Genomic DNA, 24,149 nt, shown 5'->3' on the forward strand with positions numbered 1-24,149 from the left:
CTCCACTTCCATCTCCTGTTCTTCCTCCTTCTGTATTTCCTCCTCCTCTTTGTCCTCCTCTGCCTGTTCTTCCTCCTTCTCTTCTTCCTCCTGTTCTTCCTTCTCCTCCTTTTCCTCCTCATCTCCTGATACTTTATATTTTCTTGTGGTTTAACCCCAGCCGGCAACTAAGCACCACGCAGCTGCTCTCTCACTCCTCCCCACCCCCTGGTGGGATAGGGAGGAGAATAAAAAAAAGGTAAAACTCGTGGCTTGAGATAAAGACAGCAAGGGAAGAGACAGCAATAATAACAATAATAATAACAATAACAGTAATGATAAAGAATATACAAATTAAGTGATGCACAATACAGTTGCTCACCACCCGCTGACTGATGCCCAGCCAGTTCCCCAGCCACGGTCACCCTCCTCCTTCAACTCCCCCCAGTTTATATTCTGAGCATGACATCGTATGCTATGGAATATTTCCTTGGCCAGTCTGAGTCAGCTGCCCTGACTCAGCTTCTCATGTGCCTCCTCAGTGGCAGAGCATGGGAAGCTGAGAAGTCACTGACTTAGTGTAAGCGCTACAACTCCTTAGCAACCACTAAAACATCAGCGTGTTATCACCATTATGCTCATGCTAAATCCAAACACAGCACTCTGCCAGCTGCTGGGAGGAAAACCCAGCTGAAACCAGGGCAGCAGATATGCACAACGCAATAGCAGCTGCAAGATCCTCTGCATCTGCCATGGCCCCTGCATCGGTAATGCTATCTGCCACGGCATCTGAATCATGAATGGTATCTTTATCTGCAGTGATGTCCGCATCTGAAATGGCATCACAAATGCTATCTGCAGTGGTACATGCAATGGTGTTTGAGTGTAAAGTGGTATCTGCAATGGCATCTGCTGTTAGCATTGGTTTCTGCATCCGCAGTGTTATCAGCAATGGCTTGTGCATCTGCAAAGGTATCTGCAGTGCTGTCTGCAATGGTATTTGCTTGTGCAGTGCCATCTTCAGTGGTGTTTGCATCTGCAATGGAATCTGCAGTGGTATCTGCATCTGCAGCAGTACCTTGAGGACGGACTTTTTAGCAGGGCCTGTTTGCGATAGGACAAGGGGTAGTGGTTTTAAACTAAAAGAGGGTAGATTTAGGCTAGATAGAAGGAAGAAATTTTTCACAATGAAGGTGGTGAAACATTGGCACAGGTTGCCCAGGGAGGTGGTAGATGCCCCATCCCTGGAAACACTCCAGGTCAGGTTGGATGGGGCTCTGAGCAATCTGATCTAGCTGAAGATGTCCCTGCTCATTGCAGGGGGGTTGGGCTAGACGACCTTTAAAGGTCTCTTCCAACCCAAAGATTCTATGATTCCATAATCTTCAATGGCGCCTGCAGTGGTATCTTTGGTGGCACATTATATACGTTTTATTGGCATGTGTAGTGCAATCTGTATGTGCAATGGTCTCTGTGTGTGTAATGGTATCTGTAACTCCAGCTGTAACTGTATGGGCAACTGTACCTGTGTGTGTTTCGGTGTCTATATCTGTAGTTCTTTCTCTGCCTGTATCTCTGTGTGTAATTGTGTCTGTCTCTGCAATTGTACCTATGCCTGTCACACTCTTTGTATCCATGCAGGTACTTAATGCCTCCGTTGCCTCGGTCCTTAACAGTAAGGCCAGTTGTTCTCCAGGTACCCTGAGTTGGAAGACAGGGAAGGGCAGCAGAATGAAGCCCCCATAATCCAAGGGGAAATGGTTAGAGACCTGTTGCACCACTTAGACACACCCAAGTCTAATGGGCTGGATGGGATTCACCCACCAAGGGTACTGAGGTACTGAGGGAGCTGGTGGCAGTGCTCACCATGCCACTTTCATTTATCAGCACTGCTGGCTAACTGGGGAAATCCCAGTTGACTGGAGGTTAGCAAATGTGACGCCTATCTACAAGAAGGACCAGAAGGAGGATCTGGGGAACTGCAGGCCTGTCAGTCGGACCTCGGTGCCAGGGAAGATTATGGAGCAGATCACCTTGAGAGCCATCACACAGCACGTACAGGACAAGAAGGTGATCCAGGCCAGGCAGCACGGGTTTATGACAGGCAGGTCCTGCTTGACCGACCTGATCTCTTTCTATGACCAGGTGACCTGCCTAGTGGATGAGGGAAAGGCTGTGGATGTTGTCTAGCTGGAGTTTAGTAAAGCCTTTGATGCCGTTTCCCACAGTATTCTCCCTGAGAAACTGGCTGCTTATGGCTTGGATGGGCATACTCTTTGCTGGGTAAAAAACTGGCTGGATGGCTGGGCCCGAAGAGTTGCGGTGAATGGAGTTAAGTGCAGCTGGTGGCCGGGGACAGGTGGTGTTCCCCAGGGCTCGGTTTTGGGGCCTGTTCTGTTTAGTATCTTTGACAATGATCTGGATGAGGGGATCGAATGCACTCTCGGTAAGTTTGCAGAGGGCACAAAGTTGGGTGGGAGTGTTGATGTGCCTGAGAGTAGGAAGGTTCTGCAGAGGGATCTGGTCAGGCTGGAGTGGTGGGCCGAGGCCAACAGTGTAAGGTTCAACAAGACAAAGTGCTGGGTCCTGCACTTGGGTCACAACAACCCCATGCAACGCTACAGGCATGGGGAAGAGCGGCTGGAAAGCTGCCTGGCAGAAAAGGACCTGCAGTGTTGGTTGAGAGCCAGCTGAATATGAGCCAGCCGTGTGCCCAGGTGGCCAAGAAGACCAATACCATCCTGGCTTGTATCAGAAATAGCGTGGCCGGCAGGAGCAGGGAAGTGATTGTACCCCTGTACTCAGCACTGGTGAGGCTGCACCTCGAATACTGTCTTCAGTTTAGGGCCCCTCACTACAAGAAAGACACTGAGGTGCTGGAGCTTGTGCAGAGAAGTGCAACGAAGCTGGTGAGGGGTCTGGAGAACAAGTCTGAGAGAAGCGGCTGAAGTAACTGTCGTTGTGTAGTCTGGAGAAAAGCAGGCTGTGGGGAGACCATAGCACTCTCTACAACCACAACCTGAAAGGGAATTGTAGCGTGGTGGGTGTCAGTCATTTTTCCCAAGTAAAAAGAGATAAGATGAGCGGAAATGGCCTCAAGATGTGCCAACAGATATTTAGATTGGATATTAGGAAAACTCTCTTGACCGAAAGGATGGTGAGGTATTGGTAGAGGCTACGCAACAAAGTGGTTGACTCACAATCCCTGGGGGTATTTAAACACATGTAGATGTAGGACGTAGGGACATGGCTTTGTGGTGGACTTAAAAGTGTTAGATTTACAGACGGACTAAAGGACTGATATTCCACCAAACAAAATGATTCCATTGTTTTATGATGATTGCCCTTTCAGATTGGGATTACTGGTGCTTTCTCCTTAACTGTCTGTAATTCGGGGACTTGCCTGTGGTATTTAGCCCATGGCAGGAGGTCCAACGCTTGGTGGCCCAGCAGCAGGCCTCTGAATCGCTAAGTCCACTTTCTTAGCATCCTCGGCTTTCATGGCTGTCGTAGCCGAGAAGGAGACCTAGGCAAGACCTGTAGATCCACCACGTGGAAGAAGGACATCGTTGGCTGTGCCTACTAAGCCAGCGTCCATGCCCATGGCAAGAGGTCATGCAGCCCCATGCCCCAAATAGGAATAGGCAGAGGCTTTTGCTGACGTTGGGCCAGGAGGTTTCCATCTTCCCTGATGTCAATCAGTTGTTCTTGCAAACTGGTCGGGAGGTGTTGCATTGTGATCGTCCTTAGGCGTGGGTTCAAGACCCAGTGAACCTCTGTGCCTGGGAGGTGATTTTCAAGAGGTCTGTATCCCACTGGTGCCTGAGGTCACCTGTTTTGTCAAATGCATTGAGTCCGGAGCTGACCGCTGACCAAGGAGCTAGCGTGGAGCTGGAAGAGGCTCTTGCCTCGGAGGGTCTGTGAGAGCTGCCCCGCCCTTTGATTCTCACTGCCGCACAGCTGCGCACTTGGAGGCAGCATTTGCAGTTGCTCCCCTCTGGCCAAGTGTAGGACCCGGTGGGCACTGCGCACTCTCCTCCTCCTGCTCCTGGCATTCCTCCAGGCTCTCGCTGCCTGCTTTTCCCAGCGGGTGCCTGTGTCCTGTCGGTGCGGTGTTTGCCGCCATTCGGCGTCAGCGCGTGGCTGGAGCAAAGGCTTCAATGCACAGACCACAAATCTCCCCTGCAGAGAGCAGGAGGTCATACGGGTGTGAAAGGCAAGCTTCCCTGCCCGAGCACTCCTTAAAAATCAGGGGGAAATCTTTTTGGCGTCACTACTTATCAAAAGAGGAGGACTATCCCCCCGCAAGGAATGGGGTAGAGGCCCCCTCACTGGAGGCTTTCAAGCTGCGGCTGGCTGGGTGCTAGATCATCACCTCTAGGCTTCCTTTGCCATGCAAGGCTGGACGAGATGACCTGCGTGGGCCCCTTCCAACCTGGGCTGTTGCACGATCCTATGATGATTGCCTTTTCAGGCTGGGATTACTGGTGCTTTCTCCTTAACTGTCTGTGTTTTGGGGACTCGCCTGTGGCAGGAGGTCCCGCAGAGCGGCTGTGTTTCTGGCCACCCCCTGGAGACAAGCCACCCGCGTGCACTGAAAAGGGGGGTGCCGAGCTGGGCTGTGTCCTTGGGGCCAAGGCGGTGCCTGCGGGACGCTCGGCCGTGGGGCGAGAGCGTGTAGGGCGGGGCGTGACTGCTTTCACGGGGCAGTGTTTAGCTCCGGTCAGGTGAAACGGTGCTGTCAGAGCCCTGTGCCTTGCTTACGCTGTCGATCTCGGTGCTCTCCCCTCGTCCTCATCTTGCAGTGCTTTGGCTGAGGCACAGGCATGAAATGGAGAGAGCCAGTCGCCCTCACTCACGCGCAGCCCTCTCCCTGCAGCGGAAGGTGAACAGACCAGATCTTTGGGGGTAAGTTTTTTTATTAGACTCCTATCGGAGGGAGTAGAGGAGTTGTGTAGAGGGAATGTCGGAGTCCAAAAGTGGGCGCAGGTGCCTGGGGCTTGATCAGCGTCACCTGGAAGGGGAAAAGTGAGAAGGAAAAACGGTGAGGGTGGTGCCGCATTCTCAGGGAGCCTTGTCTTCAGTGAAGGCCGTCTATTGATGTTCGTGCATTTGGGGTTTGTCGTGCACTGCTGCGTGCACGCCTGGGCACTTTCAGCGAAGCCCCGCCTGTCCCGGTGGCAGGCTTGTTGGAAACCTCCTGTGTGAACAGGGCGTTTCTAATGGCATGCTGCTGTTACTGGCTGGCATTTCTCCCCTTTTGGGGGAGGAATGGAAAGGCAAAAGAGAAAGAGTTTAGGGGTGGGTAAAATGCATCCCTCGAGTGGTTTTAGAAGGCCACTCAAAGAAAAGATCCTATGTTTGACGCAGGACGGAGTGACATTTGCAAGGTGGCGGCTGGAGCTGAGCTGGAACTGGACCTTGCTCCAAGTGCAGAGGTCTTGTAGCTCCAGCCAGACTTTGCCAGATGCCCCTGCCCTCCCAGCTGAGCCCCGAGTCCATGAGAAGGGTCCGCTCTTGGGCCTGCATGTCCCTTGTGCGGCGGTGTGTCCGGCTGAAGGCCTTGTGATGTGCGAGTGCGTATCAGCGCTGGATGGCTGAGCTAGTGGGGAGGCGATGTGAGATGTGTTCTTTGGCCTCCCTCTGCTCGGCTTTGGGCCAAGGCAAGGGAGCGGGCCTGCCGTCCTGCGGTTTGTCGCTGCAGTAAGGTGGTCCTGAATTCTCCGAAGCCGCGTCGGAAGGGGGAGATGCTTAAGGGCTGGCTGTTGCAAAGCAGAGGAGGGGAGGCGGGCAGGCTGCCTTACCTTTCCCAGGCAGTAGTCTGCCGGCCCCGGCTTCACTGTTTTGTCGGCTCCGAGTCGACTGTTGGTTCCCATCGTGTACATGGGAGCCCTTTTCTTGTAGACGTCCAGCTCCACCTTGGGGAACGCAGCAGGACCGGGCGTCTGTAAAGAGAGGCGGGGAGGTGGCTCGATGCAAACGGCAAGCGTTGATTCTTGCCGGGTGCCCAGGCGGGCTGCACTAGGTGAGCTGGCTGGCCAGAGAAGTGGCGTGAGAGGCGTGGAGCGATGGGAACATGGCGTCTCCTGTTCCCCGGCAAAGAGGCAGATTTTGCAGAGGGGGAGGGAGATTCCCACTCGTGCCGGTGAGCTTTGCCCAACCACGAGGGTTAGTGTTGGAAAGCGAGGGACTGCAGGTGTCAGTGTCGCTGTTAGCAGCAGGAGAGCCAGGGGACCCGTGGCTTCTTGGGTGTTGCTGCTGCTGCAGGGAAGCATGCGTTCCACGAGGCTGCAGCAGGCCGCGGAGCCCTACTGCCCTGAGGAGAGCAGCTGAGCTTCAGCTGCTGCCGTGGGAGGGCAGAGAAGCGTAGCTCACCTTGGAGAGATCTTCAGCAAAGCCATTGTGCTTACTCTTCCCTTTCATGGAGTAGCACGGGCTGGCGTGGGTGTAGGCTGTGTTGGGTCCCACCAGCCTAGGCAGGGTGTAGGTGCCAGGACCTGCAAGGGGAATGGGAAGAGAGCGCGTGAGTCCTGCGGGGAGAGGAGCAGCGCCTGGGTGGGAGAGAAGCAGCGTGCCAAGCCTGCTGCGAGGAGCAGGAAGGATGTCTTGCCCCTCGTCCCAGTGTCCCTGTCTTCTGTTGCACTTGGCATGTGTCGGCAGCTCCAAACCGGAGTTGCCGGTTCTTCTGTGGGATGAGAGAAGTTGGTGCTCTGGGACGCCAAGCAAGCCTTTCCTGCGGCATCGGCTTTTCCCGAGGCCTGTTGAAAAAGCTGTCCAGCACATTTTCCCTGGAGGACGTGCATGCTGCAAGTGAGTGCATTGCCCTGGGTTCCCTTACCTGGAGGTTGGTCAGTTTTGACGGCCTTGTGCCGGAAGGCCATGGACTGCGCCGGCGCGCTTTTGTAGAGGTGTTTGTTGGCCTTGTCGGTGGAGTAGTCGCCTAGGGCAGAGGAGGAGCAGAGAGAAGCAGTGAAACGGGGCTCCTGTCCTCGGGCCAAAAAGGGAAGGTCGGGAGGAGGTGCTCAGCCTCGTTCGTTTTCTGCCTGGAAACCTCTGAAGCCCTTTCAGGGCGTGAGCTGATGGCGTTGTAGCCTGGTAGCACAGGGCAAGAGGAAGGCGTGCGTGCTCGTCTTGCCCGAAGGAAGGGCTGGCCGAAACGGTACTCACTTGGTCCAGGGGTGATCTCGGTCTTTATCTTGGGAAGTCCGCAGATGTGCTGTGCTGGAGCCACGTACTTCCCGTTCCTGGTGATGGAGGGCTGGACGTAGTAGCGAGGACCCGGAGAGCAGCTGTCTGCGACGGGAGGTTTGGCCCCTGCAAACGTGTACGCAGGGGCTTTGCTTTTGGTGGGGCTGTGAGCCAGGTAGCCTAGGAAGAAAAGCCTGTGACAGGACACCTGCTTGCCACTGCGTATTTAAAGCTAGTTTCTAAGAGGAGTAGCTGGAGTTGCTGGCCTCAAGCAATTCCCTTCCACTGTTTCCTCCAGGAGCGATAGCAGCGGGTCATAGAGTGCCTTGTAGCGCAGCAGAGTGAATGTGTAGGCACAGGCAGTTTTGCAAACACGTTGCTAACTAATCTTGAAAAGAAAGTGGACCTCCAGCCAGCGGAGCTCTTGTAAGGAAAGCAGTAAAAAAAAAAAACAAAGGCCCGAAAACCAGACAAAAAGTCCACTGACGTCCAGCAACAACAGTGTAGGCGCTGTGCAATTAATCAGACTCTGCCCCAAACGCTCTTGTTTTGATGTATTAACCCCCCAAAGAGCTGCGGAACTAAATTAGTGCAAAGGTAAAGATCGCTTCTGTGAGTTTGGTTTTCTGGAGCAGAAGAAGTAATGGAGGGGGGAGGAGAGGCCAAAGATGTAGGCGAGGGAGGAGGAGGAAAGAGGAGGAGGAGGTGGGAGCAACAAGTTCACAGCGAAGATACAAGACGAGCTTCGTCCTGCGCGTGCCTTTGCGCAGTGTCGCATGCGAGGGAAGTAGCCGGTGAGTCCTGCCTGTAGCTGTCTGCAGAGCGACCCCCCGGGATGCTAAATAGCAAGACGAATCCCGGCTTATCCCCAGCAGAGCCGAGGAGGGACGTTTCCAAACTCGAGGCGGGGGGCGGGGTGGTGCGCTTATCCTGAACATTGAACAGGCAAAGTGCAGAGCCTGTGTGTGGCAGCGGCGGTTGCACACCCAGGGCTTAGGGTGCGCCTAAGGCCACCTCTGCGCTCAGCAGAGTCAGGCAGCTCTTTTCTGGGGCTTTTCCATGAGCAGCGTGAGCCTTCCTCTGGCAGGCCTGTGTCCTTGCTGCAGCTGAGAGCATGGAAGCGTGGAGCAAAGGGGGACGGCGCTGTGGCTGCTTGTCCCCTGGAGGCAGTGGATGTGGTGCCCCCCTCCCGTGCCCCCTCGTGACGGTGGTTTTACCTGTTGTCCCGGGGATTGAGTACTTGGGTCCCGGGCTTGTGAACTGGGCGGTGATGAGGCCGCGTGGGCGATGAGGTCTCCAGGTGCCCACCCAGGCTCCATCCATGTTGGAGGCAGCTCCAAAGCCTACGGCAAGAGCAGGAGATTTGCTGAGGGGCTTCCCTGAGAGAGGCCCGGAGTGAAGCCCCCCCGGGAGGAGCAGCAACGCTTCACCTTTCTCAGCCTTGGCCATCGGACCGAGGGCGGATGAGCTTGTCGGCTGCTGCAGCTCTCGGTCGCAGAGCGCGGCGAGGGTGAGGGCAGGCAGCGATCGGTCAAGAGAGGTTGTGGTGCCAGCTGCCGGGTGGCCTTGGGGAGACGCCTTGGTTCGTCACAGAGACGCACTGTGACGTCATACGGGCTCCTGGTGCCTGTCATAGGTGCTGCTGCATCATGCGGCTGATGTGGAGCTGTGGTCTGCAAACATTTTTGATCACGAATCCCCCCAAGAAAAAAAAGGTTGAGCAGGCCGCGCCCAGCAGATGTGATTTATTTGTCAGTTCTGGACATGTGCTGCTGTCTTCGTGTCCTCAGTACATTCTAAACCATGCACAAAGAGAGCAATGAAAGGGGGATGAGGCAGAAACGCAGGAAGGAGTGTTTCATTTTTAGCGTAGAACTGGTTGTTAGCGGTACCTAACGCCTCTTTGCTCCCATGGAGAAGAGCAATGGGCTCAAATATGCTTCGGTGTTGTTTTTTTTTAAAAATCGTGGTATAAGGTGGTGGAATCTCAGCATAATGCTTGGTGGCCCAGAAGCAGGCCTCTGAATCGCTAAGTCCACTTTCTTAGCATCCTCGGCTTTCATGGCTGTCGTAGCCGAGAAGGAGACCTAGGCAAGACCTGTAGATCCACCACGTGGAAGAAGGACATCGTTGGCTGTGCCTACTAAGCCAGCGTCCATGCCCATGGCAAGAGGTCATGCAGCCCCATGCCCCAAATAGGAATAGGCAGAGGCTTTTGCTGACGTTGGGCCAGGAGGTTTCCATCTTCCCTGATGTCAATCAGTTGTTCTTGCAAACTGGTCGGGAGGTGTTGCATTGTGGTCGTCCTTAGGTGTGGGCCTGTGAGCTCTGTGGATATCTGCTCCACTGTGCAGCTCCATGGGCTGCAGAGGGACAGCCTGCCTCACCATGGTCTTCACCACCGGCTGCAGGGGAATCTCTGCTCCGGTGCCTGGAGCACCTTCTCCCCCTTATCCCTCACTGACCTTGGCGTCTGCAAAGTTGTTTTCACATATTCTCACTCCTCTCTCCAGCTGCAAATGACACGTGCCAGTTTTTTTCCCCTTATTATATATGTTATCACGGAATCACTAACACCTTTGCTGACTGGCTTGGCCTTGGCCAGCAGTGGGTCCATCTTAGAGCTGGCTGGCACTGGCTCCATCGGACACAGGGGAGGCTTCTAGCAGCTTCTCACAGAAGCCACCCCTGCAACTCCCAAGCGCTACCAAAGCCTTGCCACGCAAACCCAGTACACTGGAGTCCAGACAGACACACATTTTGGGAAAGGCCCTTCTCGCAGGCCCTCTCTCCGCAGGCCCAGTGTCCCGGCTGGCTGAGCAGGGGCTGCGGGGGTCAGCGGGCGCAGGGCGTCTCTGTGAGGAGAGGCCCGGCCTGCCCCTGCCGCCCAGCAACAGCCACGCCATTGGCCACGGCTGAGCCAATCAGGGAGTCGGTGTTGGCCTGTCACAGCCAGACTGGGGAGGGGGGGCTGAGGGGCCTGAGGAGAAATGGATGAGAGATGGGCTGGGGGCAGCCGGGGCGAGGGGGGACCAGGGATGGGGATAGGGATAGGGATGGGAATGGGGATAGGGATGGGGATAGGGATGGGGATAGGGATGGGGATAGGGATGGGGATATGTTGTATTCAGTTGATCCTTATTTGCTGGCTGGGTAGGAAAACTGTACATTAATTTAATCGTTTGTGTATAGGCAGGGCATTGATAATGTTCCTGTGTAGGTACCAGGTATGTGGATGGCTGGTTTTCTGCATATTTGTGACTGAACTTTCATGTTTGTTTTTTTTTTAATAAGGAAAATCTTGGTAGGTACTCCCAAGGATGAAAGAAATGCAAAGAACTGACGAAGAAAGAGGTGCCAGTCAGGACGGAGTGCAGGTTAGTGCTGGTTTTAAATGTTCTCAACTGTGTTCGAGCCAAAAGCCCTGTCTGAAACAACTGAAATGAGCTGAAGCCCTGGGTAATTTTCATCCCTGCACAGTCCTGTATCGCTACAGACATTATGAGCCGTAATCATGAACTCTGGGCCTCTGCTGTAGTGAGGTCAAAGCAGGTATTCAGGAAGAAAAGGAGAGGTTCTCCAAAACGCTTGTGAGAGAGAAGGCAACAGCTGTCTGCAGACAGGTAGGTATATGAAGAAAGGGGCAGTGTCACTCAGCACGGGGAACAGTGATGTGCGTAGAGCCGTAGCGTGACAGCTTTGATGGCCTTGAGCAGCACAGCAGGAATTTTCAGCAGCAAGGCCGGGTGTGAACAGCTCCTGCCAAGCGTGGAGATGGGCAGGGGAGAGGACAGTGCTGCTCCTGTTGGTGTGTAGCAGGGGACAGTCGGTGGAAGCTGCTCTCGGGACACATAATTAAGCGCTGTCGTCTTGATACTGAAACAAAGGCATGAGACAAGGAAAAGGTTTTTAACATGCATAATCAATCAAATGTGACTTTCCATAGAATTTTCTTCTCTAAGGATTGTGTAAGATAAGTGTACCGTGGAAGACTTGTTTTATCCTGTGGTTAATCTTTACCACACGACTGACAAGAACCAGCGCAAGGTTGAGATAAGCAAAAGACAATTGGAAGGGACCAGTGAGAAAACAGTTCATCTAAAGGACAGAGGAGTTAAGAGGGCTAAGTTCCCTAAATGACCACCAGAGACCACCAGGAGACCACCGACTCATTTAACAGCGCATGCATTAAGGACACTTGAATATTTTAATCGTTTCCCGGAAAGCTTATGACTATGCAAATGATCATAATGAATATGAATGTGTGTACCCTGTGTAGTTCGGATGCTGGTAACACGAGTCATGCATGTGAGGTGGAGATATCCCCCATGCGTCCAGCGCTGTAATAAAGATGTCGACTTAATAACTCTTTGATGCTATTAAGTTTGAATTTCTTAAGTTTGGATTTCTTTAAATCATTTGGCGACCCAGATTGGACATCCTGTGTTCGGCTGCGGGACTCTCTTGGGTACCCCCAGAGATCTTTTCCAGAGAGACTCCCGTTCTCAGTCCGATCACTGTGGGAACAGACAAAGACCCTCTGGTAAGAAGGCATCTTTAAATCTTGAAGAAGATGATTGATCGCATTGGGGACTGTCCGTAAGACGTGAAGCAATTCGCGCAGGTCGGCATATACCAGGTGGCTAGCAACCTTACAGGTATACACTTGGGGGACTTCTGTCCCATTTGGCAGGGGATTAAAATCCCCATTTGGAGGAGCTGCATCCCCTTTTGGTAGGGGATTAAATTCCCCATTTGGAGGGGCTGCGTCCCCATTGGGAGATCTGGTTACCTGTTATCTGACTTTTGGCTAATGTATTTCGCGTATTGATTATTGGTTTATCATTTATTGGATTTTGGTTATTAACGGCAAAATTTGCATCAGATATGGGAGCATCACAGAGTAGCCGAATTCTAAAGAAAAGTCCATTGGGATGTGTTTTACAGCATTGGAAAGATCTGGGGGGAGTGCTGGGAAGTGTCACTGGAAAAACTTTAATTAAGTATTGTAATCAGTGGTGGCCTCTCTCTAAATTATGTGATGGAGAAAAATGGCCCTTTGACGGGACATTAATACATTATTACAGCTAATGTTGTTCCTTCGGAGAGAGGGAAAATGGGATGAAGTGGTTTATGCAGATATGTTTTTCACTCTGCAAAATCACCCTGAATGGCAGAAAGATTGTGGAATCAATTTAGCACCCCAGGACCCTATGGTCCTGGTGATAGAAAAAGACAAAAATAAGCAAAATGGGAAGCAAAAAGATGTTGCTCGGCTTGTAGCATTGGACAAAGATATTTAAAGGTTGGTTCACAGAATGAGAGATTAGAGGATTGTTTGACCCTGATTGGGAGGATGTGGATGCAATGTTGGTAGAGAAATTGCTGGAGACTGCTTGGCAAGTGTATCGGAATATAGAGAGAGTCAGAAAGAGAGAGAGAGGAATGGGCAAAACAATTGCCAGTGCTACAGCGGCTGCTTTGCGCACCGCAGGGGGCCAGGTAATCTCTCGGATCCCACCAGGAAACAACACGAATGGGAGGAGAGGAGCCATGAGAAGTAGCGTAACTGCCCCATGTCGGGGAAATCAACCCCTCCCAAAAGATCAGTGTGCTTATTGTAAGCAAAGGGACTTCTTGGAACAATTGAATGCTGAAATAGGATTTAGAGATGGAGAAATTGAATTTAAAATACCAGACAAGAACCACATTGAAATTTTAAGTTTGGCTCTTACTGACCCCCAAACTGGGAGGAGGAAACTATACAAGAAATAAAAGGCCAGGTATACCTGGGAGTATGGGCCTCGGGAATACCTGGAAAGGTTAGAAATGCAGAATTGGTTGTTGTTAAACTCAAAAGAGGGAGCACGACCTGTTAGGGAAAAGCAATATCCCCTAAAAGGGGAAGATAGGGAAGGAATAAAAGGGATAATAAATGACTTTTTACAGTTCAGGTTATTGGTAGAATGTGAATCTGAATAAAATACTCCTATCTTGCCGGGGGGGGGAAGCAGACAGACAGGAAGCATTACCATTTAGTGCAAGATTTAAGAGACATAAATAATGTAGCTGAGGACTTACATCCTGTGGTGGCGAATCCATATACGCTACTGACTAGGTTAAAAGAAACTCAAAACTGGTTTACCGTTTTGGATCTAAAGGATGCCTTTTTCTGTTTACCGCTTGCCAAAGAGAGCCAGAAAATTTTTGCATTTGAATGGGAGGATCCCGATACTGGGAGAAGAACCCAGTTAACTTGGTCAGTGTTACCACAAGGGTTCAAAAACAGCCCGACAATTTTTGGGAACCAATTAGCTCGGGAGCTTGAAGGATGGAATCCACCATCTCCAAATGGGACATTGTTAAAATATGTAGATGATTTATTAGTTGCTACGACAACTAAAGCTGAATTTCCTGCAACTGGGCAGTTACAGAATATCTCAGCAGAAAGCCCAGTTGATCCAGACACAGGTAACCTACCTTGGATACAGGATTTCAAAAGGACAACGAGAACTAGGGACAGAACGAAAGGAAGACGTCCGCCGGACACCAAAGCCAACTGCAATAAAAGAATTGTGGACCTTCCTCAAGAGGACAGATTGGTGCAGATTATGGATTTATAGTTACTGGATATTGGTGAAACCCTTGTATGATTTGTTGAAAGGAAGCCCTTCACTGTTAGCTTGGACTGGAGAAGCAAAAAGAGCCTTAAAACTATTAAAAGCTGAAGTAATGAGAGCACCAGCCCTCAGACTTCCTGATGTGTCCAAACCATTTTGGCTCTTTTCACATGAAAAACAAGGCATTGCTCTGGGCATATTGGCAGAGCGATCGGGACCATACAAGCGGGCAGTTGCATACTTCTCTGAACAGTTAGATGAAGTAAGCAAAGGTTGGCGCAGTTGTTTGAGAGCCGCAGCAGTGGTAGTGCTTAACATTGAAGAAGCCCGCAAATTGACCGTGGGCCAGAAGATAACCGTGTTGGTGTCACACACAGTTTCAGCAGTGCTGGAACAGGAGGGAGCACATGGGTTATCACCCTCCCGGTTCCTGAAATATCAGGCCCTTTTAGCTGAACAGGATGATGTCAATATAGTAACAACTAACGTTGTGAATCCAGCATCTTTTCTCAGTGGCGAAGTCACCGAACCAGTGGTCCATGACTGTCTGGAGACAATGGTTTACTGCAGTCGACCTGACTTAAGGGAAGAACCGCTGGAGGACGCGGAAGATAACCTGTTCACCGATGGAAGCAGTTTTGTGAAGCATGGACTTCATAAGTCTGGTTACGCAGTAACCACTACTCGTAAGGTAATTGGAGATAATCCCTTACCTGCAGGAACATCGGCTCAAAAGGCGGAAATTGTTGCCTTAATCCGAGCACTGGAATCTTCTAAAGGGGAAAGGGTCACCATATGGACAGACTCCAAATATGCCTTTGGAGTGGTACATGCTCATGGAGCTACTTGGAAAGAAAGAGGGCTGCTGACTGCTCAAGGAAAGCAAGTGAAATACACTAAAGAGATCTTACAATTGCTGAATGCCGTGCAACTACTGAGGAAAGTTGCAGTTATGCATTGTAAAGGACACCAAAAGCATAAGACTGATCCAGACATTGGGAACAAATTGGCAGACTATGAGGCTAAGCTGGCAGCGGAACGGACAGAAATTGTAAAAACTTTTTCTTTGGTCCCAGGCAGAAAATTCAGCATAATAGAGAATGAAAAATTAGACTATTCTAAAGAAGATAAAATTATGATAACTGATCTAGGAGGAAGGAAAGATCAACAAACAGGAATATATCCAATGCCAGATGGTAGAATAATAGTGCCTTATAACAGCTTATGGAAACTCCTACGGGAAGAACATAATAAAGCTCATTGGGGAGCAGATGCATTGTATAAATACTTAAATCAAAAAATAGCGAGTTGAAATTTATATACTACCGTGAAACAAGTCACCCAGAGGTGTGAAACGTGTGTGAAAAACAATCCGAATACCGCACATAAGATACAAATTGGAGTACTGGAAAGGGAAATGTGCCTGGACAACAATGGCAAATGGACTTTTCTGAACTCCCAAGAAGAGGGGGGTTTCGGTATTTGTTAGTATCAACAGATACCTTTTCAGGCTGGCCACAAGCTTTCCCCTAAATGAGATTATTCCTAAATTTGGAGTACCAGCAGTAAAATCTTCTGACAGGGGTACTCATTTTTGTGCGCAGATAGTGCAACAAGTTAGTAAGTTTTTCGGGATTGACTGGCAACTACATACTCCATACCGACCACAGGCAAGTGGGCAAGTTGAGAAAATGAATCTCTTAATTAAACAACAGCTAGCTAAAATTAGTCAAGAAGCAAATCTGCATTGGTACCAAGCGCTCCCACTAGCCCTATTACGAATCAAGGTAAAACCGAGAACTAAAGAGAATTTAAGTCCATTTGAAATTTTGTTTGGGAGGCCGTACCAATCCCAATCTCTCACCCAGTTAGGCGAAAATAATCTACAGAAGTATATAATAATATTAGGAAGACAACTTAATGAGGTAAACAAGAGAGTTTTAGGAACCAGATCTAGAGGTCTGGAATCTCCTATTCACCCTTTTAAGCCGGGAGACTGGGTTTGCATTAAGGCTTTTCCAGGTGAACCCTTGGAAGAGAAGTGGAACAGACCCTTCCAGGTGCTGCTAACAACCTTCACTTCTCTCAAGATTAAAGAGCAATCGGCGTGGATTCACTGTTGAAGGATTAAAAAGGCTTCCCCTCCATGGGTGATAGGACAACAGGACTCTCTGAAGCTAAAGATAAAATGACAAAATGTATAAATACGTTGTGTTTATTGTAAATTTGATAACCATGAGTCCAATTTGTGAAATGTTTCACTGGGGTCAAAATACACATCTGACACTGTCCCAGAGCGTTACCCAAATTCTAAACAAGAGTGATTGTTGGATGTGTACTGAAATGCCTAGAGATTCTAGACAGACACTTCCTCTAATAGGCGTTCCAGTTCCAGTTAACATCTCTCTATTTAATAACCCCCACTATGGGGTATGTCATGATAAGAGCACTTGGTGGCCAAACCTTTTTAAAAAAAAAAAAAAAAGGGAACAGGTTGAATTATCGGTCTCTATTACAAATCTTGATTCCAATTCTTCTGTTTGTATATATGGTCCAGGAAACGATTCCATCTCCTCGTACGATTTAAAGTCAGGAGACGATGGATGTGGTGATTATACATCTAAAGGAACCACTAGGTTCATAGGCTGTTTTCCTGGTTGTAACAGAACGGCTTCATACTGGAGACCAGCAACACCCCATGTACCTAATTTTCCCGGACCGCCGGTTCCTGAAGGAACAGGATGTTTTTGACTATTTAATGATACAGCTAGGGAAATTCTACCTCTAGACCGGCAAGGAACATGTACTTTAGGGGCCCTGGTTCCTAATATGACCATAGTAGATAAATTACATCAACAAAAAGGATGGATCAGAACTTTTCCAAGGAGAACGCCCAGGAGTCACAATGCAATTGCAGACAGACCCACGAATTTTCATGGGTTTGTAAGATGGTTCCTCCCATGGCTTGGCGTGAGTGAACTGGAAAAGACTTTAGTGAACATTTCAGCAAGAACAGAAATAATAGAGAAGAGGGCAATAAAAGCAATTCAAGCCCTTCAGAAAGAGGTTTCCAGAGGTTTGATACGTCAAAACCGAATGGCATTTAGATTTATTATTAGCTTCACAGGGAGGTGTTTGTACCATCATAAACACTAGCTGTTGTATGTATGTCGATCAAAGCGGTCGAATATCGACAGACTTAGAAGAGATTTGGAAACAGACTAAGGTGTTGCAGAGAGTGGCTTTAGACGACACCTCTTGGGGATTTGGAGAAGTTTGGAACAAATTAACCTCTTGGTTAACAAATTTCAAATGGATCAAAGAGCTATTTGTACTCATATTAGTTGGTGGCTTGTTTGTTTTAGGTACTACTTGTATAATTCGGTGTTTCATATGGTGTTGTCAGAAGAATGTAGACGATTATGTTATCTGGAGAAAGAATAAGATAAATGTGTGAATATTCATGTCTTTAAGGTAGATAAAGGATGAACTTTTGTCTCAACACACGCGTGTTAGGAGGAGATATCACCCATGCGTCCGGCGCTGCAATAAAAGATGTCTGCTTAATAACACCTTGGTGTTACCAAGTTTAAATTTCTCTGAATTTTTGAATCAATGTGCCTGTTGTGTCACATGTGCCTGAAGAGGTGATAGGGCAGGAGATGGCCCCTGGCTTGTGCAGCTGCTTGTGATATCACTTGCGATGCCTTAGGTGTTCTGGCAGGAGTATGCAGCTGGTTTGTGTGGGTTTTTTGATTTCAAATATGCCTGAGTAGTTACAGTGCAGGAGCAAGCCCCTGGCTTGTGCAGGCACTTGTGATGTCAGATGTGCCTGAGTAGGTGGTAGGGCAGGAGCAGGCGCCTGGCATGTGCAAGTGCTTTTAAGGTCATAAGTGCCTGAGAAGGATTTAGCAGAGGAGCAGGTGCTTGTAATGTCTCATGATCCCACGCAGGTGATGGGTCAGGAGCAATCCCCTGGTTTGTGCAGCTGCTTGTGAGGTCACAGGTGGACAAGGAGTTGACTGGATATGAATGGACACCTGGTTTTGGTAGGTGCTTGTGCTGTCATGCAATCACAAGTAGGTGATGGGGGGGGCGAGGAATCTGGCTTCTGCAGCTGCTTGTGTTGTCACTGATGACTGAGTAGCCGACAGGCTACGACAGATTTGATGGGAACATGCTGGATAGAGGTTATAGCTGTTTTTGCTGTTTAGCTATTAATTGGCAGGCTCCTGTGCTTGCCGTGGGTTTGCTTTCTGTACTGTCTATTAGAGTCTAGTGCTCATTAGTGGCTGTTGATTGCTTTCACCATCTTGCTTATCACCATCTTGCTTATCGCCTTACTCTGCTGAGCCTGGGAACATGCTGATAACAGCCATGGCGATGCGCCTGGGCTGGCAGATGGCCTGGGCATTGCTGCTGTGTCTGTGCTGCTGTACTGGACAGGCTGGAACTCCAGGGTGAACGCGAGTCGAAGGGGCTGTGGCCTGTGGATGAGTCCACACGGGAGCAGGACACCCCGAAGCATCTGTGGCTGTGGATAAGCCCGTGCCAGAGCAGGTATATCTCAAAGCATCTGTGGCCACGGTTATGTCTGTGCCGCCGCAAGTACACCTCTGAAGGGATTGTGGCACAAGGGTAAGTCCACGCTGCAGCAGGTACAACTCAAAGCATAAGTGGTTATGCATGAGGTCATGCTGGAGCACCTCAAAGCGTGTGGCCATGGATAAGCCCTGACAGTGCAGGTACACCCCTGGTGGAACTGGAACCATGGGTAAGGCCATGCTGGAGCAGGTATATCTCTGAAGTCATTGTGGCCCATGGAGGAGGCCATTTTGGAGCAGGTGCACCTCGAAGTGACTGTGACTGTGGGTACGTCTATGCCGCAGCAGATACACCCCTGGAGAGACTGTGGCTCATAGAAGGGACTGCAGATGGTGGAGAAGTGCAAGCCGGAGCAGGGGCAAGGGGAGTTGTTCATTGCAGTGTTAAACCCGATGGTCCGGTCCAAAGAGAGAGTGGAGACTGTACTGGAAATACCTTTAAATTGTTGTAACCCGGGATTTGAGTTGCACGTTATGGGAATTACCATAGCAGGAACCCCTTGTTGCTAGCCAGGCTAGGAGGAAGGGGAGGAGTTCATTGCAATGTTAAACCCTGTAACCTGGCCCAAAGGGACCAGGGGTGGAGATTGGAATGGAAATACCTTTAGTTGTAACCCATAATTTGAGTTGCGTGTTATAGGAATTACTGTAGCGGCAACCGCCTGAACGAATGGAGGAGAAGCCTTTCAAGAAGCAGTGCAAGTGCAGCAGTGAGCTGGTTTTGGTGCCCAGTAACTCCATGCAACATACCACCTCTTCTGTCCTGAGTGACCACCCTAACAGACGGAGCCCAAAGCCATGGACTAAATCAACCTAATGGACATTTTGTGGACATTTTACAGACATTTGGCTGGGGTGATCCATAGACTAAGGGAATGATATCTGTGTGTTATATCAAAGAATGGGAAAGGGGGTGGTGGTTAATGAGATGATTGCATTGGACAGTGTGGTAGTGGAGCGTGATGTAAATGGTATGGAATAAGGGGTGGCTACTGTCCTGGTTTTGTAACCAAGGTGGTAGGGAACTAATTTGTAGCAAGTTGTAACTAGAAGAACATTATGCACCAGCAATGCTGCTTGAGAACCCACCTAACCCTTCCCATCTTGATTTAATTATCAAGGAGTTAAGTGTAACATTGTGATCATGGTGTTATGTTTTGTTCTTAGAACAAGTAGCTAGAAAGAAGGAACACCTTGGTCAGTTCTACGCTCCGGTGGGCAGGTAATTATTCATTCTATAGTCTTGTCTTAAAACAAAGGACTGTGGGGTGAATGATTGCATATTGGACCGACAGCCCGTGAAGGCCTATTTAGTGTTGCCAAGCTTCAGTGAACTTTGTAGGAAAGGTAATTCCGGCAGGGGGAGGTCGCGACCACCCACTCAGAGACCACCCACTCAAGAAACCCTCCGACTCAAAAGATTAAGGAAGTAAAATCTCAAGAAATTATAGTGAGCATGCGTGGTCATTTACATGTGAGGTGAGGAATATTTAACCAATCATTGTATGGAGACTTGATGAATATGTATTAATCTTGCCTATAAATGATTTTTGAACTGATCGGGCGAACACCATTTAGGAGGAGCTATCCCCCGTGTTCCCGGTGCCGTGAATAAAGAATGCCTGCCTTTTAACACGACATTGGTGTTGCGAGGTTTATTCCCGATTTCGGGAATTTCAGTTTCAGCTGGGATAGAGTTAATTTTCTTCGCAGAAGCTAGTGTGTTTCTCGGATTTGGGATGAAAAAACGTTGATAATGTACTCACGTTTTCAGTTGTTGCTAAGCAGTCAAGGACAGTCCATCTTCTCATGCTGGCCAGCCAGCGAGAAGGCTGGGGGTGCACGGGAAGCTGGGAGGGGACACAGCCAGGACAGCTGACCCAGGCTGGCCAAAGGGATATTCCGTACCATACAACGTCATGCTCAGTCTATAAAGCTGGGGGCAAGAAGAGGGAAGGGGTGGGGGGACTTTCGGAGTTATGGTGTTTGTCTTTGCAAGTAACCGTGACACTTGATGCAGCCCTGCTTTCCTGGAGATGGCTGAACCCCTGCCTGCCCGTGGGGAGTGGTGAATGAATTCCTTGGTTTGCTTTGCTGGCGTGTGCGGCTTTTGCTTTACTTATTAAACTGTCTTTATCTCAACCCGTGCGTTTCCTCACTTTCACCCTTCTGATTCTCTCCCCCATCCCACTGGGGGGTGGGGGGAATGAGCGAGCGGCTGCGTGGTGCTTAGTTGCTGGATGGGGTTAAACCACAACACTCTCTCACGTGCCTTCATCAGTTTGCGTGACTGCCCAGCTTTGGCTCCCATCCCTGCCTTCCTTACCATTTGCCAGTCAGGTTTGTGTCCCTGTATGTTCTTGTTTATGGCGTCCTCCTGTTCTCATTGTCCCCTGTGGCACTGACACAGGTCCTTGAGCAGATACCCTTAAAGGAGCAGACACTCTCCTTCCACACCCCTGTGCACAGATGGGAGCAAGATATGCTTTGGCTGGATGTCAGAACGAGAGTAAAATATTGATCATGCGAGCGCACGTGTAGACAGCCCCACACACGCAGAGCAAGGGGTCTTTTTGTGAGAGTGTCAGAAGGTGACCACAGGTGGTGCTGGGACAGCTGCAGGTTCACCTCAGGATGAGAAGGTCTGACAAACTGCCCTGAGAGCTCAAATAGGGCAGGTGCTTCGTGTCCGTTTAATTTTTTTATGTATCTAAAATACATCGTATATTATTTTATATACAGTATAAATGCACATATTAATCAATATGTCTATATTTTTATATGTATGTGAACATCTATAAAGCTATTGAACTTGAATTGATGCAGCCACAAAAGCGTAAGTGTGAAACGGGTAACACCTTATTTCGTAAGAGCTAAAGCACTAGAGGAGTTAAAGTTTAAATGTGAATAGAAACAAAAGGGAAAAACCAGGTGGGGGTCCCCCACGCTACCAGGCTGCAGAACAAGCCCTGACAGCTCGGTGTTGGGGGCACTTCAAGATTGTGGCAGGGTGCCTGAAAGGTAGTGGGGCATGGACAAGCTGGAACATGCTCAGGGGCTACGGCCAACTTCTAGGAGGCCTCCATGAGGCCCCCATGACAAATCCTGTCACGTGCAAAGAAGGGCCCAGTCCTGTGAGCGGGGCTGGGAGGCCACCCCAGCCCCAGCCCAGCAGGGCGGCCATGCAGGGTTACGGGGGCAGTGTCTGGGCTTTTGAGCAGCGCGGCAAGACACAGGCCATGCTGGCTGTGAAAATGGAAAACCCGGACAAAATGCCAACCTCAGAAGAACATGTTCATGGGGTGAAAGAAGAAAAGACATGAAGAGAATCCCCAAAAAGAACCACATGAAGGAGAAAAAACAGGCAATGGGCCTGTGCACTGCAAAGTGCGTTTTCAGGTGTCACACCAAGAAGTCGGGTGATGTTGTCCCAAATATGGGTTCTTCCACCCAGTGTGCAGAGAGCCGAAAAACACACAGAGTAAAGATACTTGCTTTTATTCGAAATCTGTGCAGACTTGGGTGCTAGGTGGTAGGTCCACAAAGCTAGCACTCCTCGGTTAACACACGGAGAATATTTATACACTTCAAGCAACAGTTCTCAGTGTTTTTTTAAACTTGGTTTCCATTGGTTCTCACAAGCCTCGTCTCCACTTGAAGTCACAGCGTCCTTCTTTTCTCCTAGGCATGCTCAGGGAGGAAAGGGCTTTTGTGAGGAGGGAGCTTTCCCTGCCCAGGGGCAGGTTTCTATTCTGCCAATTGTATGTTAATTAGATGTTAATTAGCATAGTTCACTCAAGGTTCAGTAGTTGTGTTCCTTTTATGATTATCTTGTTCCTTCCCTCAAGGCTGCACCTTGATAATGGCTCACAGAGACGAAACAACACACCCAGCTTCATTCCTTGCATACCTTCAACAGATTCCCCGCTTTGAGACTTGGACAAATAATGAATAGTTCAAATAAGGCTCACTTAGATCTTTTCATTCTAAAGTGCCCATCCTTGGGAGGCCTCAGAATTTTCCAGAATTGCTCTATGGTTTCTTCCCATTGCCATATGTCTTGCTGGAAGTTTTTCTATCCTTTATAGGAAAGCTTTTAGGCCTGAGGCGTTTACGTGCCTCTGTTGCGAGCATGCCTACCTTGCATTAGAGCTGTTTGCTTCATTATGACCCAAACCTTAAAGTACAATATGATTATGAGCAATAAACATGAACACATTAGGGACAATAAGATCACAACGGGATGTCGCATGGTATTCAGAATGCCGGTTGCTGTGGGTGACTATCCGAGGAGGGCTTCCCACCATCTATGTTCTCCATCTTTCTTCATTCGGTCCAAAGCACGGTGTCTCTCTTCTGCATCATGGTGAACGGTGATTCAAGTCTTTTGTCTATCATCTCAGGAACATCCCAGCAATCAGCGTAGATCCTTATGCTGTAAAGGTGGTGGGGTTTTTTTCCCAGCATGAGTTTCATCCCAATGGGAGCAGGCAATAGATTTTTAACCAAGGCATAATTGAATTGTAACAGCTGATAAGGCGAAATACGAGCTGCATAGTTAAACTCACATCCTATAATGTTAACAAAGTTACAAACACAAGTATTTGAGTGATTACTTACACGAACAGTGATATTATCTACAACTAAAAAATTACAAAGACTGCTTATACATACACATCCCTTCCCCATATAACATACATGGGAAGTACAGTTCCAGGGATCTTTTCTGGCTGTATCTCAAAGTGACAAACATTTTGCTCCCTGTCAAGGCAAACGTCCTGAGCTTCAATGGTGTTACTTCCCTGCTGTTCCTGTACCACACATGCATCCATTTCAACAGTCTGCCATTTGTTATTGCCTCTTTGGACCTATGTTCTGTACGCTAATGGATGGAGTATAGTACTGTTGTGTTGGGTACCGTTAACCCTAACACAATGATCGGGTAGATGTTTTTTACTGATGCATTCTGTATTGTTAAAACAAAACTCGCGGCTTTATTATTAGTACCATCATCAGTGAAATTAACTAGATACCACCACAATTGGAATTTTCTTTCAGATTTGGTTGTTTTCCCAGATTATTTTTCAAATTTCTGTGGGTAAGGTGCCATCTTCACCTTCTCTTACAATTGCTGCTATTGTAGATTGCACCCACAGTTGAGCTCGGATGCAACTAAAAGAGCTAGAGAAAAATTACTCTGGGCTACACCAAGTGCATCTAGGATTAACTGGTGGTCCTTTTCAGTAACTCTTTCCCATTGAGGTAATATTTTAGATAAAAGCCACTGATGACTTCCTAAAGCTGACAGGGAGGACCGCATGGATGTTCTAGTTTGCTTAGATCACGTGTGGCTGTACTAAGTTTGTTTGCAAGTATTTCAGCATTTGTTCTGTTTAAGTCTCCCAATCCTGTCCCTAAGGTACCAGTTACATCTCTCTCTGCTCCTTTTGAAGGGTAAGGCTCACGTAACCATTCTAGCCACCCTGCATAAGACACATACTTATGAATGATGAACAGGTTGGTTTAACTGCAGACAGCTTAATCTGCATTAATAGTTCTACTCGTTGGAGGGACCATGATGGGTTAAACATCACCTGCTGTTGTCCTACATATTTGCTTGCATGTGATCCAATTTCAGAGCTCAATGGGCATATAGTTTGGGCGGTTGCATAAGTAGTAGCGTGAGGTTTAGCGGTAGGTGTTAACATGATCTTTAAGGATAGTCCATTTCCATTTTCTTTCCCTTTATCTACCCATA

The 24,149-nt window shown here is 49.0% G+C and overlaps 1 protein-coding gene across 1 annotated transcript; it reads right to left on the reverse strand.

Annotated features, from left to right (window-relative positions):
• Positions 1–4,900: 4,900 nt before the first annotated feature.
• On the reverse strand, positions 4,901–8,616 carry LOC309414626 (ciliary microtubule associated protein 1A-like; the record flags this gene model as incomplete). The annotated part of the gene is made up of 7 exons (XM_082011982.1): positions 4,901–4,993; positions 5,784–5,924; positions 6,355–6,476; positions 6,818–6,919; positions 7,147–7,347; positions 8,385–8,510; positions 8,598–8,616. The coding sequence occupies 7 exons, from the start codon at positions 8,614–8,616 to the stop codon at positions 4,901–4,903; spliced, it is 804 nt and encodes a 267-aa protein (XP_081868108.1).
• Positions 8,617–24,149: the final 15,533 nt, after the last annotated feature.

The sequence above is a fragment of the Phaethon aethereus genome (assembly GCF_964289735.1).
Source record: "Phaethon aethereus genome assembly, chromosome: 30".
Classification (NCBI taxonomy): Eukaryota; Metazoa; Chordata; class Aves; order Phaethontiformes; family Phaethontidae; genus Phaethon; species Phaethon aethereus.